Genomic DNA, 17,583 nt, shown 5'->3' on the forward strand with positions numbered 1-17,583 from the left:
GCAGTCAATTCCAGGTGTACTGGATGCCCCTCCAAGGGAAAGCAAACTGTGGCCTGCACTCTGCTGCCAAAGGAACTGAGAAAAACGTATTAGCAATGTAAATTTTGGCATACCACTTGGCTGCCTTTAACTCCAATTCATATTGAAGTTCTAGCATGTCCAGCATTCAGCGGCGGCATGACTTTGTTCAGGTCACGACAGTCTATTGTTGGTCTTTACTCCCCATTAGACTTTCACACTGGCCATATGGGACCGTTAAAGGGTGAGCGAGACTTGCTGATCACCCTCTGCCTTTCCAGTTAACGAATCAGCATATTGATGGGAATCAGGGAGTCTCAGTTGGTGCGATATTGCCACCGGTGCACTGTTGTGGTAGCAATCAGCACCTGTTGTTCTTCAACCCTCAGCAACCCCACAATAAAAGGGTCCTTCGAGAGACCAGGCAAGTGGACAGCTGTTTAATTTCCCCCGTCTCCAAGGCATCTATACCAAAAGCCCACTGGTACCATTTTGGGTCCTTGAAATACCCTCTCCTGAGGTAGTCTATGCCAAGGATGCATGGAGCATCTGGGCCAGTCATAATGGGGTGCTTCTGCCACTCATTCCCAGTTTAGGCTCACTTCAGCCTCCAATACGGTTAGCTGTTGGGATCCCTCTGTCACTGCAGAAATACAGATGGGTTCTGCCCCTTTAGAACTTGACGGCATTAGGGTACACTGTGCATGGGTGTCCACTAGAGCCTTATACTCCTGTGGGTCTGATATTCCAGGCCATTGAATCCACACAGTCCAGTAAATGCAGTTGTCCCCTTCCTCCACCTGGCTGGAGGCAGGGTCCCTCTAATCCTGGTCATAGTATTAGTTGCTCACTTCTTGTAATTGCAAATCAAAAGTCCCTTTTATTAAGATCAGAAGTAAAATCAGCCCTTCTACTCTGTCTGGGGAACTGCCCACTGGAAACTGGAGCTGCAATTTTCCTGGAAGAACCCCCTTTTGTGATTGTTTTTCCTTGCAACCCATGTACTCATGTCTCTAGGGTTGAGGTATATTTTCCATCGCACTTCCTCATATCCTCTCTGTGGTCATGCAGGTAAAACCACAGGGTGGCCCGTGGTGTGTATCCACTATTTCCTCTCTCTTGAGTACAGGGATGCTTACTCCTACTGGCTGAGATACTGGTCCATACAGGTGGGGAGTAGGACATATCCTCTCTGAGTTACTGGAATTCTCGAGACGGGTTTTTGGACAGTTTTTCCACAGCCGAGACACAGGTCTGTAGGGAGGAAGAGAGACTTTCTTCATATTGCCAGAGTTGTCCAGCCAGTTCATCTCCTGTTGGTTCACCTCTGCCTTTCCAGATCATTACTGCCAATGAGTTTGCCTGAGACAATTGTGCGCTCCATACAAACTTCCACGACATGGGTCATGTGCACCTGACTTCATCTGGATCTTTGGATAACTACTCATTGTTCAGGTCATCATAAATCACCTCCAGCATGGGTAATTCCCTTAGGTACTGGATACCTCTGTACGTGGTGGTCCACTTGTCTGGGTGACATACAACATCTTCCTTGAAGGGATACCTTTCCTTCACCCCTGACAGGAGTCTACTCCAGAGGCTGAAGGCTTGTGTCCCTTTTCCAATCGCTTTGTCAATGCCCCCTTCCCTAGAAAGGGATCCCAGCTGCTTGGCTTCCCTACCCTCTAATTCCAGGCTACTGGCCCCATTATCCCAGCATGAGAGCAGCCAGTTGAGGATGTGCTCGCCTGGATGACAACTGAAATCTTTTTGCGTATCTCGCAGTTCACTCAGGGATAGGGATCGGGTGGTTTCTGTCTCATTTATGGGTTCTGTCTCTTCCTCCTCTTCTTGTGATGGCCCTGGTTCATATTCATCCCTTACTAAATTAGCCAATGTTCTTATGTATTTGTTCTTGTGTATAAGGGCAACTGATATCAGCATGGGTTGGTTCTCTAGTTCAGCCGCAGTGCCTGTCACTGGGGTTTGAGTAGCTGCATTGCATATCATGGTGGTTTGAGTAGCTGCATTGCGTATCATGGTGGTTTGAGTAGCTGCATTGCGTATCATGGTGGTTTGAGTAGCTGCAGGGCCTTTCGCTGGGGTTGGAGTAGCTGCAGTGCCTATCGTGGGGGTTGGAGTGGCCGCAGTGGCTGTCGCAGGGGCAGATCTCTGGATCATATTCTTAAATAGTTGTTTAAACCTAAACAACACCTGAACCACATTCAGGAGACATAGCAATAGGGACATGGTGGTTTGAACATCCCAAGGATATTCAAAATTCTCAGGAGCTGTTTTAACTAGCCTGAGGGAGAAAGGGATGGTGAAGGAGCGGGGGAAAGTGTCTCCCTCTGTCTCCCCCATATATTGGTTCTCCAAGGAGGAGAGGTAAAAAGTGTAATTATTAAGTTTCCAAGAAATGGCTTCCAAAGTACGGGGATGATAGCAGTGCTGAGTACAATCTCATGACCAATAATTTTATCATACCGTAAGCCAGTGTTACACAGTACAGCAAAGCGATAACTTTAATCCAGCTCTGAGGGGTGATAAACAGCACCACAGGGAGTGCATATGACAAGTAAGGTGTTATGTAGCACAACTCTGAGAGCAAATTAATCAACATTGTGACCAGTGACTATTAAACCAATATAATGAATGCTTATCACAAATTTGTTTTAACACGCTCTGGTCAGATCTGTTGTTATCTCAAACCCTTCATGCCCCATCTTGACACCAAAAGGACTGTTGTGGTTTAACCCAGTAGGCAGCTAAACACCACAAAGCCATTTTCTCACTCCCCCACCTCCCCAGTGGGATGGGGAAGAGAATCGGGGCCGGGGGAGGGGGGGGGGGGGAGGGAGGGAAATTTGTGGGTTGAGATAAAGACAGTTTAATAGGACAGAAAAGGAAGGGAAAATAATAGTAGTAGTAGTAATGATAGTAATAATATACAAAATAAGTGATGAACAGTGCAATTGCTCACCACCCACTGACCGATAGCCAGACAGTTCCCGAGCAGCAATCGCTGCCCCCCAGCCAACTCCCCCCAGTTTATATACTGGGCATGATGTCATATGGTATGGAATAGCCCTTTGGTCAGTTTGGGTCAGCTGTCCTGGCTGTGCCCCCTCCCAGTTTCTTGTGCACCTAGCAGAGCATGGGAAGCTGAAAAGTCCTTGACTAGTGTAAGCAGTACTTAGCAACAACTAAAACATCAGTGTGTTATCAGCATTATTCTCATACTGAATCCAAACCACAGCACTATGTCAGCTACTAGGAAGGAAATTAACCCTATCCCAGCTGAAACCAGGACAATTGAAAACCACTTTAAATAACAGTGAGTGGATGAGAAACTTGAGCATAGAAGAAATCCAATTGCCTGCGCTTGCAATCTCTTGGTGCTATCATGGTGTTACTGCACAAGATTGAACGGAGTCTTATTTGGAGCAATGACTTTTTTTTCCCCCTGATTATTCCTTGTTTGTCACGTTTTTTTCCAGGGCTTGTGGGGTCTGTTCCCATCAGGACTGTATAAAACTCTCTAAGATATGTCTTTGCTATTCTGTCTTAATAGTGATATGCAGCGGTGGCATAATGCAACAGATGTAGTACCAACCTCGCACAATGTCATTACAACACCTAGGAACTTGTTACAACATGGAAGAAGCTTTCATAAGGGAATTTTTTCCTAAAACTTAAATGGATTACAGAGTTCTTGTGCATTTGCATGCCAGCACAGTAGCTGTCAGCAGGGATTTTGCAGGCTATTCCCAAACTTTATGAGATGGATATCTGGCAACTCAAGCAAAGCGCTAGCAGGGGCATGTAGGAGAAAGTGATGGGGTTCAATACAAGGCAGTGGGCATTTAATCTCTTTCCCAGTAGGAAAAACTAAATATTCTTGTATTGCTGGTATTATTTTGATACTATTCTTACTTTCTGCAGTATTGTTCTCTTCAGTTTCTGTTACATTATGCAGGCATGCACATGCACACTCAAAAGTTTTCTACAAAATTTTCTGTTGAGGTCCCTTGCAGCTAAAAAGCTTTGGGGTTCTCACCACACTTTTTGATCTTTCTTCAGTCTTATATAATTGGAATTACAGAATGTTCTCCAAATTTGTGTCTTCCTATGATGTTCTAGAAATTAACACATTCTATTTGTTTTCTGGCTTTTGCCCTGAGTTATTGGGAAAACGCATTTCCCAAGCAGGTTTGAAAGGTTAGCCCTAGATGGCAAGTGCAGCTGCAGTGCATTAATTCCTGTAGATGAATGAATGTAGCTTAAACCTGCATTCGACCAGCCAAGTAGTCGAGGCATGGGTACAATATATTTTCTGGAAATTAGATAAAAAAATAGCAAAAGTTCACATCCATTTGATATACAGTAACTGAAATCACACAGGTGATTTCAAATGAACAAAATAGTTGTCTGAGGATCATGTTTACAGAGCTTTTGTGTTCTAAATAGCTTTGGAATTGTTGGATGTTGATGGACTGATAGGTACAGGCACCTTCGAGACAGATGAGAAGAAAGAGGCAAGAGAAGACTCCATGTTGCCTAATTTTGAAAGAATTTTTTTTAGTATCTTCTAGTACTTCCACGTAAATAAAAGAAGATCAAGATACAGGAATATTGTATACATAGAAAACTCTTGGATGTAGTTCTTCTGGTCTTAAGTATTTACCATTTGACTATTGTGTAACGAATTTAAATCTGTCAGTTGAACTATAAATTTGCTTTCTTGTGACTGAATCTTTCTGCAGTGGCAGGCTGTATTATGAAATGTTTTAGGTAACTGTGCACATACGTAGCCCTCTTTACAAATGTTAAACCAGCCTGTGAAAACATGAATGCCATGCCAGACAGTGGACCGTATCTTTCCAGCTACATCTCATCTTTTTTCTCATGGTTGAAGAAGCTTCCCAAGGCATCCAGTCCAGTATGCTTGAACATGTAGCCAAACTACTTAAAGGATTAATAAATACTAATCACTGGCAAAGGTTCAGTTTCTTATAATGACATTTCAATTAATTGATTAATGTTCCTGGGAACCTGTTGGAGCTTGGTTGAATGTGATATTGGAGTCTGAATGAACAGCAACATTGGATGGACATGCAAGTATCATATCTGAATTCGGAGTATGCAGCAGGGTCTTTTATGACTTACTTTTCTAGACCCGTTCACTATGCACATATGGATGTTTTGGGAGTTCTTCCTGTTCTTTTTTATTCTCTCCTCATTGTCAGTTGGTCCCATGGAGGAAACACAAGCGCAGTCAGTTATTTCCAAGACAGTGATGAAGCTGTCTGTGACATGCTGGAGAAACGTTTCTCAAGCACCTGTTGCTGTTTAGGAATGGCTGGAAACTTAATGAGCCCCTGAATGTGTTCCACCGTGTCTCTCAGGAAGCGAGTAAGGCACCTAAACACAGAATATTAACTCATCGCTCTGATATCCCCCAACTGACGCCAAGCAGACGCAGAATACTTTCTATGAAACACAAACTTCATATATCTGTTTTATCTCATAACTTTTACGGGATGATACATACAAAGCAGCACTCACTCACTGTAATGGAAATCATGCATACCCTTATTCATTGTAATGTCAGACATCTCTCAAATCCACTGCGTTACATTTTCTGGCATTTGGGCAGTACGGTCCTCAACATCACTGCAGCGGGAAGCCTTCACAGAACAGAAGCCCCTTCTCAGTACAGTAGCAGCACTTTATTCAGGATCTGGCTTTTCTTCAGCATTTCTGGCATTTCTCCCTCTGTTCTTAAAACAAATACTGAAACAAAGCTTGTGAGGGCAACTATGTTTTTATTATACAGTGTTCAAGAAAATGCTATTGAATGATTTGGCACGAGAAAAGAAAGGCTGCTTAGCCCTTCTGCTTTTGGGAGGTAGGAAAAGTTTTCTGTGTTTTCAAATCCAGTGGAACTGGCTGATTCAATAGACTTGCCAGTATGCAGCATCTTGTATCTTTTAATATAATTAGTTTGGATTCACTTCCCTGGGACTGTGCCTGAGCAAGGTTTCAGAAGAACCTGGATAAGGATATAGGAATTTGAACCATGGGGTTTTTTTCTTTTCTTTTTCTTTTTATGAAAGCAAAAGCAGTTCTAATTTTCACCTGTTCTGTATTTAAATTTCTTTTTTTCTATTCATACTCAAAGATCTTATCCTGTGATTGTCCTAATTCCATTTAAAAACTGAAAAACTTGCTGCTCCACAGAACTTATTTTTTTAGCTCTAGAAGAGTTGATACTCCTTTCATCCAGTGAGTTCTGTTACAGAAGAAAACTTTCAGGGAAAATGAGAGGCAGAATTTTCAAGCTAGATGCATAGAAGTTAGTCGTCTATTTAAACTCTTTCAGAAAAGAGCAACTGTTGTTGAAGCTCATTTGTTTACATGTTGCTTTTTTCATCTGGTAGCAAAATGAAAGGAAATCTGAAGTAAATGGTATCTCCAAGCATTTTATTTTGGAGTCAACAACATTTACCACCTACAGGAAAGTTCTTCAAACTCCCCTTTTCCCCCAGGAGTTCTTAGGAAGGCTGAACACACTTTCCTAATGCATTTTTCCTTTTCCATATTTCCATTCTTCTTCCTGTTTTTCTTCCTTGTTAGTGACTGTTACCAGGAAACCTGCAGGGCCTACAACTCTCTCTCCATTTTTTCCAGGACTCGGATATTCTTGCCCAGGCTTCAGTTCATCTTTATCCTATAGGTCACCATACTCAGAACTCTTTCTATCCTGAAGTCAGGAGCTGGAAGGGACCAGCTGACCTTGTGGCAGGCATCTCCGAATCCTGGACACAGAGATGTGCAGAACATGTTAATTGCAGAAATAGAAAATTGTGGGAATTCAGCTCCAAACCCTGCTTTATAGAAACTTCTGTTTCTCCCCAATATGCAGTTGCCCTAGCTAATATATATTTTGAAATATTCAAGTGTGAACTAATTTCCAGCCTTTCATCACAGTTTTCTTAAGAGTGGGTCATCTGTCTGAGTAGAGGAAAATGTGCAGTGTAATATAGGTCAAATACTGAAAAGTAGACTATAATGATGCATGTTCTGGGTGAAAATGGGAACTGATGTAAAAAAATAGGACTTAGTACCTGCATTTGGAGGGCTAGTTTTCAGAAGTAGTTCTATGCATGGGCAGGTAAAAAAGATAAAATAAAAAAAAAATTCACAACTGTGCAACTAATTGTCAGTATTCAGTTTTCAGAGTGAAAGTATATATACAAACATATATCTGTATCTATATAGTTACATACCTAGCCTTGTTCATTTTGTCTGGTTTCCATATGCTACAGCAGTAATTACTTGCATAGGGTAGACATGTAATTTCCCAGACTTAATTTTGAGAATCAAGGGCAGAATATGAAATCATCATTAACATTGGATGGTATGCACGTCAGGAGTGTTTACTGGGGCATTCTTCAAGATATATGCAGTTATCAATCTGTCAGAAGCTATACCCTCCAAATCATGAAAGCTCTAATTTTCGTTCCTGGAAAAGGCTAAAACATAAGTAACTGAAACACAGGACGTTGTTTCCTCTAAAGCTATTACTAGTTGGAAGCGTGAGTTTTTAAGGATCTATTTGACAGCATCTGTTTTATAGCACAGTATAATTTTTCTGTATTAAAAAAAAAAAATCAATCCAAATTTTGAACACAATTGAATAATCTGAGAGTCCAATGTTGTGCTGAAGTCAGAAATCAAGTATTTTGTCATCCACAAAGAAGATTTGACATCAGTAATCTGAAAGTATTTCTGTGCCTCAAATACACAATTTTAGATGGTTAGAAATGAGTGCATGCAATAAAGTTCTTTATGTTTCAGAGTAGCAACAAAAATTCCTTAGATTTGTCATCTGTTTTCTAAAGGAAACAATTTGGGGCCAGACTCTTAATAATTTAGCAGTTAAGTAATTGCAAAGAATTAAAAACGAGGCGCCCGTTACAAGTTGTTTTTATTCTAATCCTCAAAAGTAGGTACCATGCTGACTTGAATTATAATTATCCCTGAAGTAAGAAGTCCTTGATACGACTAATGCATGCAGAATTAATCAGAATTATTACTGGTTCTGTTAGCACCCTTCCAAAGCAGCATACCTTCTAAGCAGGCAGAACTTAAAAGTGATGAGAAAATTAGGCTCACTAAAAAGTCATAAATGTCATACAAAGTAGGGCTGATTGTGAAGCTTCAGGGTTTTAGCCAGGCTGTAAGGTAGTACATTTTACTACTTTAAAAGAATCATAAAGACTAAACATGCATTTGGAAATTCTAAACCAGAATTGTTTTTCTAAGTTTAGAGACTGATTAGGGAATAAAGATATGTTTCAAATGTGATGAGTGAGGCAGACAGCCTGTTTTAACTGGACATTTCTGGAGCCAATTCTGAACTGGTATGAAAAGCCTTAATAAAGACCTTATAAAATAGAGTTAGCGTTTTTTTATCAGATTTCCTTTTACCTTGCTCATTTCCTTCTTATGAGCTCAATACTGTAAGTCCTCCCGAGAGCAAAATTCCCATGGACATCAGGCTATATATAAAGTCCTTTTAATGTCCTTCACAGTGAGAAAGTGTAAGGTGCCATTCTCTCTGACTTGCATAGTCTAAGGCCGACTGAGTTTCTGAGAAATCGCTTCACTGGAACTGAGTGCCACAGATGCAGGCAGGGCACGAGCAAGTACAGCTTCATCAAATGCCCTGGGCTGCTCTGTTCTAGACTCCTGAGAATTTGGCCCTCACTCCTCTCTGGAGTGGAAAAGTTGCAGTATTTTTGTTAGGTAGCAATCTCGGAAACAAAGTCTGAGGGCAGCAGAGGGCAGTTTCTAGAAAATCAACACAGGCACCAGTGAACCAAATCCAGTTTATTATAACTTCGTATCTGTTCTTCAAATTGCCTTGCACCTGGGTTTTGGGGTTTTTTTGCTAGCTCTTGTTCTATATATCTCCACCTTTGCAGGATTCTTTCCAGTAGTGTTAGGCAAGGAAAAGGCATCATACTGGTTTTGTTTTAAATATGCCGATGGGTGAATCAGGGTAACATTTAAGACAAGCACACCTTGGTCTCTTGAAGTGATTAAAATGAGGACGCTTCCATGTCAGTGCTTGTCAGAAGCGACACTTTGGGCCTTCCCAGGGACTGTGGCTTTTGAGGACTTTGCAGGCTGCCCCATGCCAGACGTGGCCAACATTTGGAGAACCACTAGACCTACAGGCAGGAGTTTGGGAGGTCTGAGCCTGGCCCCACATTGTGTGTTGGAGCATGTCAGGGTTCTCCTCCAGCCCACACAGCTAGGTTTTCTGTGTATGAAAACTGTAGCATGGACCCACATTACCAGCATCCTCCACAGAAATTCTGGATGCTTTGATGTGGTTTGCCATCCAGAGGTAGGCATGCGGGAGTCCTGGCCTTGGCACGTTCGGACTTGCAAGTGAACGCCAGGGAAAGGTGCGTGTGTCCTGGCTCTGTGGCAGACCTGGCAGTCAGCCCTGTAGGCGCAGAACTGTCATGGTCCCAGCACTGGGGTGGACACTGAATGAAACATTTTGGGACCAGTGAACTATGTAATAAAGGTAGGAGTTTGACATTTAAACTTCTCTGGCTAGTTCTGGTGCATAGCATTAGATAAGGATAAGGAATGACACAACATTGTTCCTTGCAAATTCATGGTCTAAAGGTTGGTCTAGTCTCATTTCTATAACATAGAGAAAATCATGCAGTAATCTCATATATAAGGAAAATAGTAAGGTGGCCATGAGAATTTAAAAAGAAAAAAATTTAAGAGCTCTTGCACAGCTTATATGTGTAAAGGGAATAACTGGCTTGTGTGTTTTATGTCTTTAGCAACAATGAAATATTTTATCAGTAAATTCAAATATTTTTATTTACCAAAATAGGATAGATTCTGTAATTTCAGAAATGGAAGCAGATTTATTTCATTGTTATAGAAAAGTTCATGGTTTGGGGGCTTTTCTGCAGCACATTTTCTTTTCGGGCAAACATTGATCTGGGTGGGAAAATGTGTGTTATATTCATTAGAAGAATAATTATAGAAGGAAGAGCCTTCTGTGGGAAAACAGTGTATCCAACAACCGTTGTTCTCTACTGATTGCTTGTATCAGCATAGCGCTGTGTATTTCAGGCACTGGAAGTGGACTGGGCCTGTCTGTGAGAACCAAGTTTCAGATAATTGTGTTGCTGTGTGTCTCAGATGTGCAATGAAGGCTAATTCTAATTGAGTACAGTATTAAAACTACATTGTTAATAAACATTTGCCGAAGTAGTGGTATCTGAAACAGTAATTAGCATTGCAAATGGGATTTCAACTGTTGCACATTTTTAAGTGAAAGGCCACGTTTTAGCCAATTCCAGGTTCTATAAAAGTTAAAAGAAGACAGCAACAGTGAACAGTGTGTCTTAGGGTTAACCGCTGATATCAAAGCTAGCCTCTGCCTCAGGCCATAAAATCTTTGATTATCATGGAAACCAGTTATGAATATGTCTAGATAATAATCCTCATAAAAATTTGACTATCCTCTGAAGTAAATTACAAGATGGCTTTTTTACTATTAAATTCTGATGGAGCTCACATTATGCTAGGTGTACAGCATGCCATTATAGAGCCCTTTTCTGTTTCAGACATTTTATGATAAGAGGTGAAAATGAACATTAACAAGGTTTGTGAATAGTAGTATATCATTTGCTGTGTCACCCATTAGTATTTCTACAGTTGACAAATATTTGAGGGTGAAAATGAGCACACATAGATGTAGTCTCTTACTCTTTTGAAATATTAACATATCAAGCCATTAAAAATTATTCTTAAAAAGATAACAAATCACTCCTGTAAACTCGAACCAATTCACAAGTTTGTTGATTTTTTTTTTTTTTAATATCAAGTTGCCTGTGTCATATGATACAAATTGCTCCAAGCCCTAACAGCAGATGAAGTTCAAATGCTGGAATTCATCTTGTTGCCTTCCTGTGCAATGTGGTAGTTTGGCACAGTTATGAAATCACTGCTTAGAAAGGGTTAAACTAAAATGCACTTAGTCATCACTTGCTGCTGGCTTTCTATACAGCTGCCAAACAGTATGTCCAATGGGGGTTCCTTGTTCTTCTTTCAAAACCTACCTGTTTAACTCCTCTTTCCAGATTTTGTTTCCTGCCCCTGCTTTAGCAGGCAAAGCAGCTTGTGGTAGACTCTTACTAGATAAAACTTTGTTTTTATTGTAAGAAGTTGTAGTGAGATGTTTAGAAAAGTATTATAAATCTTAGTTACTCTGATTCCTTGCATTCCTCTCAGCACTTCACAGTAGTTTGGAACAAATTCTGAGCTCATTTAAGCAAGAGACTTAAGATCAGGTGCTTCAGTGAACCCCAGAGCTACAATGTTGTCAAATCAAAGTGCAGTCCCAACCAAGCCTTTACTCTTGCTTTCCTGTAGCTATGTGCCAGCTAAATCATAGGTGTCATATATTTAAAACAAAATCTAAACCCCTTATTCCTTGATTTCCTAACCGCATTCCTCTATGGCTCTGGCATCATGTTTGTGTGATGGACTAATCAGAAAGGTCTCCCTTGCCTTTGCATAACAGGGACATTAGCACACCTTACTGAGAGGAACTGTTTTCTTCACGTTTCACACATCATTGGCAGTGCTAATTTTGATAGATTCTCATTTCTTTTTTTGCTGTCTGAGTGGCATAAAGGATAACATAAAGGAAGCCAGCAATATCTGCAGAATATAATTGCAGGATACAGTAGGTACGAGGAATGGGCATTGCTTCTCCTGTAAGTGTTTCTCTTCTGAGTAACTGAGACAGAAATGCCAGAGACAAACCTGATGCAGTTGTTACCTCCACTAACTTTGAATTGTGCAAAAGTATACCCAATGAGCATTTTAGTTAATGCCTTATGCTGTGGTTACACTCAAGAGATTTGAAATACTAGAGGGGACACGGCTTAGTTTCAAATCATCCACACGTGTTGTCTTTTTACTTAGAAGCTTAGTTCAGATGACAAATCAGGTCTGTCTTTTAATCTACTTAGCCTCACTAGCACTAGACAGAGGAGGAGTTGCATGTTTTTCTTAAAGTAGCCAGGTCTTAACTACTGCTACTGCAGTTTGTTTCATGTGTGATAAGAATACACTGTTGGATCACATTCAACTTGGCATCCACCATAACCATAATCTTTCTCAGCAGAGCTGCTACTCAACCACTCAGTTCCTAGTCTCTACTGACACACCACTTCTTCCACTCCACATTTGATAATGTTTTAAAGCTCTGTGTTATATAAGATCTGTATTCTACTTATGCTAATTAAGCCACCAGCTTCTTCCATTATCAATTCCACTAGCTATTGCAAAGCACCTTTTTCTTGTCCGTTTAGAGATTTTGAGGGAAGGTGGGACTTCTTTTTGGACTTTGGCCAGAAGTTTTGTTGTGGTATGCAACTGATACAGTCCTGAGCAAAGTGCAAGAATTTGATTCAAAAGATGTGCATCAACCTCTGAATGACAGTTTTAAACCTCACCACTGCAAAGATTGAATTGTGTAGTCACTGCATGTTTCTTCTGCCTGAAATCATAATTAGCTGGCCAAGAAATTAGCCCTGGTAAAGTCAGGATTAAAACAATCTGGGGCTATTGAGTACCTTCTTATTCTAAAATAAATAATTGAAGCTGCATTGTTCTTCAGTGACATTAAAGTGCTTCCATCTGCAATGACAACCTTATGTTACTCTTGCTGGTGTGCAGATATGAAGACTTATATAAACTGTAAGGTTATTTTCCAATGACAGCAAAAAACCATGCTTCTCTGTGACATGTTGTCTTAGTTTATTCCTTTGTTATCATATTCTGAACCATAGCCAGCTGAAACTTCATCTGAGAAAACTCATTATTTAGTTGTATTTTTCTGATAATCTAAATTGAGGTCACTGAGAACTTGCTATGACCCTGGATATAGCCACAGGAAAGGTTTCTCTGGTGATATGTTTGCTAGAGACCTTCTTTTCTTTGAACTGTTAGTGATGGATTGCTGATGAGAGCACAGATCAATGTGCAAGAATACTTCCTAATTTGCTTGCCCTGTGCAGCATGCCTGTATTTCTATGGAGGCAAATAGGTGAAGAGAAATATTATCCAACTGCTTATATTCACTGTCTCTATATGTTGTCAGTAATTATATCAATACAGGATTATGACACACCTATCTTTTAGCTATTCAAAGAGGCATTTGATGGGTAATTTTTAGTCATTAAGTTGAGGGATATTGTTAAAAGGCTAAAAAATAAATCTTTATTAATTTGGTTATACTACTGATCTGAAAATTTACAATAGCTTGTGGGTACCTCGTCTTCATTCAAATTTATGTGAAAAAATGCAAGATTAAATAGCAGGAAACCTTATTCAGGAGAGTTTGTGAAGGAAACCATATGGCACATTAATCTTCTGTTATTCCCTTCAAGGCATGGAGATATGTAATAATATATGTCCTTATTCCTCTGCTTAATGCTGCTTCTGCTGCAACTCAGCTTGATTCCTGCTATTTGTCTGCTATGTTTGTACAAATGAATGGGCAGGAAGGGGGCAGAACAGAGAGGGAATGAGGAGAGCTGTGGCTCTTTCCCAGCTGTTCACAGCCAGAGAAGTTGTCTGGGTGCAGAGAACTGAAGTATTTTACTGTCAGAATGAGGAGGGAGAGTACTATGGTGCTGGGATTCTCTGACTTGAAAGGAGATCGCTTTTGATCTTCTTTTTGGGGATGATGCAGCTAGGTACCTCCCTTGAAAACACACTGAAACAGTACCATCTGGCCTCTCTATTTGTCGTTGCTTTCTCATACCCTTACCCTGTCTGCCCATCTATTCACATGCTGCAATAGAAAACTACCTCATAACATGTGACTGAAATGAACTGTCCCTTTTTAAATCTAGAAATCACTCAGAACTCCCCTTCTGCCTTCAGACTTGCTTTGATAGTAGTTTGGTATATTATGTTATAGTCCAGGTTGCATATTAACAGTCCTTAACCTCGTAAAAACTATGTTTGACACCTTCTGCTTCATTTGCATTTCATGTGCTGTGTGATGGCTTGCTACAAGAACTTATGCTGATGAAAGTTACCCATGATGAAAAGTATGTCTGTATAACTGTTGCATCACAGCTGGAGAACTGTAAGCAATACAGGGAAAATACTAGCCAAAAGAAACTTGTGTTACTGTAATTACATACTGCAAAATTAATCTAACATTCCTCTCGTATTTTTAAAGGGTGAACCAGGTTTCATTGGTCCGCAAGGAGAACCTGGGTTGCCAGGGCTACCAGGAACAAAGGTAAGGGTAATTAGCCAACACTCTGGTGCGAAGCTGTTAGAGCCAATTCAACTTCCTCAGCCCATAGCAGAGACTGAGACTGTACTAATGGAGGAAGATGTGGAAAGTCATAGCTCATGGACCAGTGTTGTGACATATGTGTCTTTGTATTGATGCCCTCAAACAAGTGAAGGCAGACGTTATATCCCTTCATAACTTAAATTCATCCATTGCCCTTGTTCCTGTTAGCATCCCAAAAGTTATTTGTTCAAGAGGCAGAATATGCATGACTGAAGAAACTATATTTTCATAAATGCTTTTTTAGAAAAAAAGCTTGAAAGTGTGTGCAGGTATTAGAACTTTGATAGTACACAGCAGACTTTGAAAATACAGATCCACTAAACCTGTGTTTTTTTCTTTCTTCCTATGGGTTTTTTTTTTTAAGCTAATGTACTGCAAAGTTAGAATATTATGAATCCTACAAACAGTCTCACAGTTTGGGAATCTTTATTCCAGTCCTTTCAGAATAGGGAAAAAAAACCCTTACAAATCCCATCTCCATTTTGAAGCCCTCTTCTTCTGCCTTCAAGAAGACTGTATTTACTCAGGGGGGAGTTCCCCAACCCATTAGAAGTCATAGATGAACTTGAAAATGTTTTCTTCTGATGGTTTGGTTTCTTTGGTCGTGCTGAGTTGGTGGTGTGCTGAAGACTGCCCAGTATTTTGTGATATATGTGTATCTGTTGTAATAGGGTGACAGAGGAGAGGCAGGCCCTGTTGGGAAGGGTGAGCGAGGTGAACCTGGAGTTCCTGGACCAAAGGTTAGTCTGATTTTACATTGGAAATATTTTGTTAGTTTTACACCTACAAACCCATCTTTTCCTACTGAAAAATAGAACAAAAAAACTTGGTGAGTGAGCTTTTAAATGAAAATGCTGTCAAATACTCCAGTCCAGAAGACAATGGCAGTTTTGTGTTCACAGCTGTGGAACTGCAGTCTGAATGGACTCTTATTTAGTCTACAAAGACACTACCTACATACACTGTCATGGAGTTGGCCTAATTCATTCCAGCTAAACTCCTGACCTCCAGGTCCCTAACTTGCAGCATGGAAGTTTGAACTCTTTGACCAGTGTGGCTATTGAATGCAGAGAAAATCCATTTTGCATACTTTTCTAACTCTGTAAGAAAGAGATCATTCTAACTACATTTTAGCGTTGTCTTAATATTTTCCACTGTGTCAATACCATCAAGTTTTCCTTTCCTAATACATCTTGAAAACAATAAGGCAGATTCTATGTTCCTTGGCCAGTTAGTTTGTATTCACCTGAACCGTTGGGAAAAGAATTTGTGGTAACACTTTATTTTATTCTCCTTATTTTAGGATATTTAACTGTCATCTTTAACATTTTTCAGGAGCTATGGAATGACATAGGTCATTCCTGCAAACCAGTGTTAATGATGTCTACTCTTTACTAATGCAAATACTACTTTTCCTTTAGAAGGATGGAATCTGTGGCCTTTGCATGCTGGTGTTAAAGAATATGTTACTCTGGGTGCCATTAAATTCAGTGGCTTTACAGATTCATTGTCTTGGTCATATAAAATGAACTGTTTCTGCTGTTCCATACTGTAGTTAGTCATTACTAAATTCTTTTTCTCTGCACTCCCATTTCTCTACCATTTTTCTCCTATCTGTCTTCCTTCAAACAGGGGAAAACAGGTGAACCTGGATCTAGAGGCCCGAAAGGGTCAAAGGTTAGTAGTAAAGAACCTGTCTTTAGTAGAGTAATTAACACAATGATTTTTAGGATAAATTTTTTGTAACATTTCACAGAAACTTCACTTATCTCTTTTAAAGAACCTGTAACAGTCTGCAGTGTTCTTTATAAGTGAAACCTTCTGACTTTCAGCTTTAGCTATTGCAGTTGAATCCTGTGTATTTTAAATACTGTGATTCTAGTTCTTTTTCTGTTATAACATCCATTCTACTCTGCTCTGGTTTTCCCCGTGCAGCTTGGTTTCTCTCTGTGTAACTGATCTGAGTTAGTCCTTCCACATGCCAGGAACCAACACCTGACTATGCCTGTGGAGATTTAATTGGCTTTCACGATAATTTTGGTGGGTTAGGAATCAGCGGTATTCCACTTACCGCAGGCTGAGATATGCTGACTAGAAGTCCTACAAAGGCAAGACTTGTAGGTTACATTACTGTTTTACCTACTTTAAAAAAACTACTTTATCTATCTAACCATCCATCCATCTCTATATAGATGCAGTTGGTTCATATGTATGTAGAGAGAGATAAAATATATGCTTTTCTATTATTTCATCCGCTGTGCAAATACTGTGCTCACTGGACTCCTTCATGTTTTATTATGGAGTCAAAGCAAAATGAAAATAGATTTATTTAGGCAGCTATTGAGTCTACTGTCAGAATAAAGATAATGAGACAATGTACGCTGGTAGGATACTGTTTGCAGTACTTGTAAGGTCCTTGAAGAGCAGCCCATTCACAGTGCTTAAGGATAGGATTAAATAAGTGCCACTTAACCTCATTCATTCTCACCAGAAAGAAACATTGGAAGTGAGGGAGCTGATGAGGGGATTAAAGCACCGGAGTGAGAGCAGAAGAGTAAAGCAGCCTCTCATTTGCCTACAATACCTGGGTACCTCCCAAATGCACCAAAAAGGATAGAGAGATCCCCTGTAATTCCCTTTTTATCAAAAAAGGATATATGATTTTCATTTTACATGCATACCTGTCTTGAAAATCTGGCCCACACAAGTCAATCTAGTGGTTGGGAACTTAATTTTTTAGCAATTCCAGTGACATGTTCACTAGCTGCTGCCAAGACAACACTGAAAGGAAAGGCAGATGGCACAACCTTGATTATGTCCTGCCACCAGCCTGCTCTCAATATTCCTTCATTAGCCCCATGAAAGTTTTCTGTTCTCTGTATTTTCTATTACCACTGGTGAATTAATCATTCTTTCCTCACTTGTACCAAAGTTTTATAGATTTCAACAGGAGCAAAAGTTGCAGTTCTTACCTAAATTAATTTCAAGTCATATAAAAATCTAAGAGCTTGCTATAAAAGTGACTGTGAAATGAAATGAATCGTAGTCACTGGATGTTGGGTTATGAATGCATACATGTTTGAAATTCCCTCCATTGTTTGAAACATATTACTAACAGCCAGGAAGAAAAA

General features: G+C 40.1%; 1 protein-coding gene across 1 annotated transcript in view; it reads left to right on the forward strand.

Annotated features, from left to right (window-relative positions):
- The window catches only part of COL25A1 (collagen type XXV alpha 1 chain), a 329,834-nt gene that overhangs the window by 278,812 nt on the left and 33,439 nt on the right, over window positions 1-17,583 (forward strand). Inside the window, exons 19-21 of the mRNA XM_075708727.1 lie at window positions 14,330-14,392; window positions 15,124-15,192; window positions 16,085-16,129. Of these exons, the coding sequence (XP_075564842.1) occupies window positions 14,330-14,392; window positions 15,124-15,192; window positions 16,085-16,129 (177 nt within the window). The remainder of the gene's footprint in view (window positions 1-14,329; window positions 14,393-15,123; window positions 15,193-16,084; window positions 16,130-17,583) is intronic.

The sequence above is a fragment of the Pelecanus crispus genome, chromosome 4 (genome assembly GCF_030463565.1).
Source record: "Pelecanus crispus isolate bPelCri1 chromosome 4, bPelCri1.pri, whole genome shotgun sequence".
NCBI lineage: Eukaryota > Metazoa > Chordata > Aves > Pelecaniformes > Pelecanidae > Pelecanus > Pelecanus crispus.